Source organism: Haliotis asinina, chromosome 13 (assembly GCF_037392515.1).
Source record: "Haliotis asinina isolate JCU_RB_2024 chromosome 13, JCU_Hal_asi_v2, whole genome shotgun sequence".
Classification (NCBI taxonomy): Eukaryota; Metazoa; Mollusca; class Gastropoda; order Lepetellida; family Haliotidae; genus Haliotis; species Haliotis asinina.
The window spans coordinates 16,239,105-16,245,104 of record NC_090292.1 but is presented as its reverse complement, the minus strand read 5'-3'; the positions used below and the strand labels follow the sequence as shown (position 1 = coordinate 16,245,104).

Here is a 6,000-nt window from a genome sequence, read left to right as displayed (position 1 = left end):
GTAGGCACTCTCTGTTGTTTCCACAAGTTGGTCCTCATCTTGTCTAGACTCTGTTATTTTCAAGTTGCTCCACAACTTGTCTAGACCCTCTGTTGTTTCCAAGTTGCTCCACATCTTGTCTAGACTTTCTGCTCTTTCCAAGTTGCTCCACATCTTGTCTAGACTCTCTGTTGTTTCAAGTTGCTCCACATCTTGTAGGAACTCTCTGTTGTTTCAACAAGTTGGTCCTCATCTTGTCTAGACTCTCTGTTGTTTCTACAAGTTGCTCTTCATGGTGTAGGCACTCTCTGTTGTTTCCACAAGTTGGTCCTCATCTTGTCTAGGCTCTGTTATTTTCAAGTTGCTCCACATCTTGTCTAGACTCTGTTGTTTCCACGTTGCTCCACATCTTGTCTAGACGCTCTGTTGTTTCCATGTTCCTCCACATCTTGTAGGAACTCTCCGTTGTTTCCAAGTTGCTCCACATCTTGTAGGAACTGTCTGTTGTTTCTACAAGTTGCTCCACATCTTGTAGGAGTCTCTGTTGTTTCTACAAGTTGCTCCTCATCTTGTTTAGCCTCTCTGTTGTTTCCACAAGTAGCTCCACATCGTGTCTAGACTCAATGTTGTTTCCAAGATGTCCACACATCTGTTGATGAAACTAGAATTCATTCTTGGCGTAACTAATGACTCGCCATTCTCACAATCCCCGACAAGCCACGATGGAAGATAAAAAGGTTCATCCCCATTCTGCGGGGACGGGCCAGACAAAAGCGTATTTCTCTCGCAGACATTTATTTGACTACTAAGACGGTAGTTGCCATAATTGATGCACTTCGTGTGTGCATTTGACTTAAGTCCCACCGAGTGTTTAATATTGTCAGACCATGATATCATAATAAAAGCATAGTGGACAGGTTCCTCACTACAGTTAATTTACTTAATGTAGTCCCCACGGCTTGATTGAATAGCTAATAATTAATGGACCTCGTTTTTTGACGAACGGAAACCAACTAAATCTGAACCTTGCATGAGTTGTCAGAGCTCGCAACTAAATCTTCCTGCACATCTCGTGCCATGGAAGCAGGACCGACCAGCTCACTCACTCAGCAATTCCATTATGTCTCCTGCCGCGGTAACTGACATGGTTGAAATGTTCCAGATGTATTGGGGCCTGATTTTGGCTGACTTGAAAAAGCGACTTATATTTTCCTGTACAATGTTTAAAGAGTCCCAGATGAAGTATCTTGAGAGGCTGTGTATCTCCAGTCGCAATGGACTGAACACGAACTCTTCTGAGTGAGTGAGTTTAGTCTTACGACGCAGTGTTTTAGCAATAATCCAGTAACATGGGCACAGAAATGGGCTGGACACATTGCACTCATGTAGGGAATGGATTGTACTGAGAATCGGAGACGGGTCTCAGGGGTGACACCTTAACAGCCAGTCTACCCAACCGCTCCGACCTCTTGTCAAAAACCACATCATTCATGTTACGGTGACCCTGTATTTTAAAGGTACTGCTGATTCCATGTGAAAAGCTGTATACGTGATGCTTAACCCGTGAAGATCCGAGTCAGAATTGATCTTCAGTAACCCAGGCCTGTCCTGAAAGGGACGAAGGGGATCTGGTGGTCTGACTTAGTTGACAGATGTCATTTGCACAGACTGATGCTATTGATCACTAGATTGTCCGGTTCAGCATCAGCTTTACATCCAACCAATGTGATACTGCCTCTGTGTCTTAGTTAAGGTTGTCTCGAAAGAGAAGTATGGTGACTTGGTACGATTTCTTTATTGTTCAGTTTCGACTGTGTCGAACCTCCGATAACTCGCACTAATTTTGAACTTGGTCACAACGGTGTATCATTTATTTCCATGGGCACATGAACGCCAGTCATCCAAAAAGTTTCATTAAATAATGGGACGAGGCCTAAATGCTACTCTTAGATTCGAATCCGAGTTCCCGGTAACACATCTACTTCCAAACTCAGTGTGTTTAGTTTCATTTTTCCTTAGTTCATAATATTATGTCTTTGGACTAGTGAGTGGGTGAGTGAGTTTAGTGTAAGGCCGCATTTATCAATATTCCAGCAATGTCATGGCGGGGACACCAGAAATGGGCTTCACACTCTGTACCCATGTGGGAAATCGAACACGGGTCTACAGCATGACGAGCGAATTATGGTTAACGCAGGAATTACAACTAGATTATCTAATAGTTATAAAACAAAGAATAAATGATAACGCTGTTCAGTTAAACTTTAGTCAGCTGTCCAACTCATCAAAATGTGCATTTCATAAAATAACATCAGCCAGTGTACACTTCAATACTATTTATGTAAATCTAATTAGAGGAAGTACTTAAATTCAGACTCTGCTCCCATTATGAAGCAATAGAATCTGGTAGGTACGACAACATAAATCTTGTAAATTGAAAACATCAGTCATTAAAGATAATATTGAAAATGAACTACACTTTATACTGTAATATCCATCATATGATATCTATAGATTAATGCATATTAAATCATATAATATAACCTAATAGGTCATACCAATTCATGTCATAACACAACATGAATGCCCAGATAGGCCGATGTGGATTATTTTGACATACACTGTTTGCTATTGCACAGTGTAGCAGCGAAAAAAACATTTTTTTTATTCTAAAGCCGACAGCAGTTTATTTCTTGTTTGTTTCATTTCTATTGATTGTCAGACTTCTGTGCATACTTACTTTTGATCGTCAGTGTTTTTAGCCGAGGTTGGTCGATACGGTATATGGATGACTCGCGTGTTCAGTCAGAAGGTGTAACTGCCCCTCCAAAATCTCTTCACAAGTGCGAGTCTCTTCATCAGATGGAGATCACAGATGCTACAGGTGATTAAGGGGATTGGGTGGGCAGGCTCGCTGATGCGTGTCATCCTTTCCCCAATTGCGTAGATCGATGCTCATAATGTCAATCACTTGGCTGACTCGCGAAGATTCGATCTTGTACTCACTAGTGATGCATAGCTGGAACGGAGTGTGGTTTTAAAAAAAGAAAAATAAACTTGAACTTGCTCCACAGTTTCTAACTGAGACTGTTCCTGGCGGCGTTCAAATGTTTTGCTCCAGTTACAGGGACTTCCGAATGTAAGCATGGCTGCCAACTGCTAAATCTGTTTACAAGAACGTACGACCACGAGTGTGGGCAATTCGATCTGGGAGTTCATTATATGGATCTTTAACGTCTTTGAATGGAAATCGCTACCAGATCCCCAATATGTTTGGACATGTAGAGTCAAATGACTTAAACCTTGACATCCGTGATTTCGTTCAGATAGCATGTGGTTACAAGTCCACCGTGATCAATCTCATCGAATGACGGAACATTCAATCACAAGGCCCGCCGGGATTCCATTGCACATTGATTTAAACAAATCAGCTGGCCATGAGAATGAAAAGTATTTCAATTCGAAATTAAGCGTCCGATCGCTGGGTAGAAATTACGTTAACTTCGCATGTACGCACAACGATCACGCTGAGATAGAGTCGGGGGCGTAATATCAGGGGTCACGATTCATCGACGTACTCCATCAATGTCTCCTCGGTATAAGCGCCGAGCTCAAAGTTCAGAAATTATGAAATTACATAGCGCCATGAATGTAGGGGAGACAGTTTAACGCCGCTTTCATCAATATTTCATTTACATACTCATGGAAACTAATAAGGGAGCAACTGTAAGCACGAGTGTTCCTTTATTCTTTCCCAGCTATCTACATAAGCTTTCTCCACAAGCTTTGTATTGCACTGTTGGTGAAGTTCTGGAAATGTATAGAGGAACTATCAGGTGTTCTCTTATTCGCTACATTGTCGTCACGAGTGTTTTATTACACTGTTGGTGAAGGTCTGGAAAAGAACAGAGGAACAACTGTATTGTCAGGTGTTCCCTTATTTGCTACTCTGTGTATATCGTGGCGTGGCTGCTATCTGTGGGAAGGAGGCCCGAAGTGTTGATCCGAGACCTTTTTCCAATTCGATGAAACTCAAGGAAACCAGACAAACCCAGAAAGACAAGCGGGTGAATCGGGGTTCACACCCACTGTCTCTAGTTACTGTCGTATCTGACATATCATGTAGAGCTGAGAGCGGCTTTGGTATCCTCAGGCAAGTACGTATACACGTTAGTAGGTACAACGTATTTCTTTCAAGGGCGGTATTAGAGTTAAGATCACCTTACGTCTGTCGTAAGTCTATCTTATGATATGGGAATTCCCACCACTTTAGCACTACGACTGCACATGGGCGGTATTGGAGTTACGATCAACTCAGATTTACGACAATCGTACGTCTATCTTATGATATCACGAACTCCTATACTATACCATCACTTTAGCAGTATGACTGTCTTATGGTATAGTAAAGGAGGTTAGATAACATTAGCCTTACAACTGTCGTAAATAAGTTACGATCATCTTAGCACTACGGCTGTTGTATGTTTATGTTATGTCACACAGGTTACGATCAGCTTAGCCTTACGAGTGTGGTAAATCCATCTGATGGTATCAGATTTGCGATCACCTTAGTCTTACAACTGTGGAGAGTTACACACAAATATTCGTTAACTTTTTTAGTTCATACTCCCAGAAAACACACATGTAAGCTGCCAATAATTGTCGCAGTCCACTATTCCCTTGTGAATTAAAGAAACTCTCCGTGCAACAAAATTAAATCAGCAGCACTGGTCCCCGTTTCAGAAGGCGCTTTAAACAACGTAGACCCGAGAAGCAACGACTCGCAGGTGTTCTGTGTTATGGCTCATCCGAAGCGAGTACCACGTGCAGCCTGTCAGTATCCCCACCAAATGCTTTTTTTTTGGATTCGTTTTCGTGAGATACAATGTCTATTTCACCACAGTGGCATTGATTGACAGTTGAAATTGAACCTGGATACCGTGATGTATCTGATGGACCAAATAAGCACGGTTTCAGCACCGTATCAGATGAAATACTGATATCAACATTGTGATCAATTAAATATTCCACGATATACCAGAGGGGCACAGACTTGTGTGAGCTTGGGTGAGCCAGTGACTTGGTGAATATTTTATTTGTTGCGCTCTGCAGTATTCCAGTAACATGACTGGTCTGCAAATTGTCAGTGTAGACCAGTCTAGTGATTATCATGAAGAATATCGATCTATCAGCTGCATGGCTGGAGAGAGCCCCGTGAAGATTTGGTTAAGAGGCAACTAACGGGACCGGGTGGTCAGACTGGCTGACTTGGTTGACACATGTCATCATATCCAAGTTGTGTAGATCGATGCTCATGCTGATAATCACTGCATTGTCTGGTTCAGATTTGAAATTGACGAACCGCCGCCATATAGCTGGAATATTGCAGGGAGTTACATCAAACCAACCAATACGACTGTAGTCATTGAATAGTTGAGTGGGTGAGTCAGTGGAAATCATAACTGAAGCAAATCATTCTGTACAAGGTGGGTGAGAGAGTTGGGTTTTACCACTTTCAGCGCTATTCCAGCAATATCACGGGTGGCAACATCAGAAATGGGCTTCACACATTGTGCATATATGTGAAATCGATCCAGGATACTCGGCGTGACTGCTGAAAGCTTAGCAGACTATCCCCCAAAAGTTATCGATTAATGTCCCCAAAGTCTAATCCGCTGTTCCGGGTGGGTGTGCAGAGTGAACGGTAGGGAATGGTAGGTTAATGGTAGGTACAGAGATCACCTGGAGTGAAGCATGGGTTAAAAAATCTCATTGCCCGACTCCTGGGACAAGTACGTTTTCATTTCGGGCAATCAAATAATGGTATCTTACCTGGCTACTGGATCATTCTGCTCACGGTTTCAAACTGCAAAGAAAAATAGGTTTCATTTCATATGTGCTCAAAATGTACATTTTTACAATGATATAAATCAGAGTTATCTTTCATTGCTATTTATCACTTCCCAACAGGTAGTCCGTTAAACATTAAAATCAAATACCATTCTTTCATAATTTCATTAT

The 6,000-nt window shown here is 42.0% G+C and overlaps 1 protein-coding gene across 1 annotated transcript in view; it reads right to left on the bottom strand.

Annotated features, from left to right (window-relative positions):
* Positions 1-319: 319 nt before the first annotated feature.
* Positions 320-6,000, bottom strand: part of LOC137259374 (uncharacterized) — a 40,804-nt gene continuing 35,123 nt past the window's right edge. Inside the window, exon 2 of the mRNA XM_067797047.1 lies at positions 320-529. Coding sequence (XP_067653148.1) covers positions 320-529 — 210 coding nt within the window. The remainder of the gene's footprint in view (positions 530-6,000) is intronic.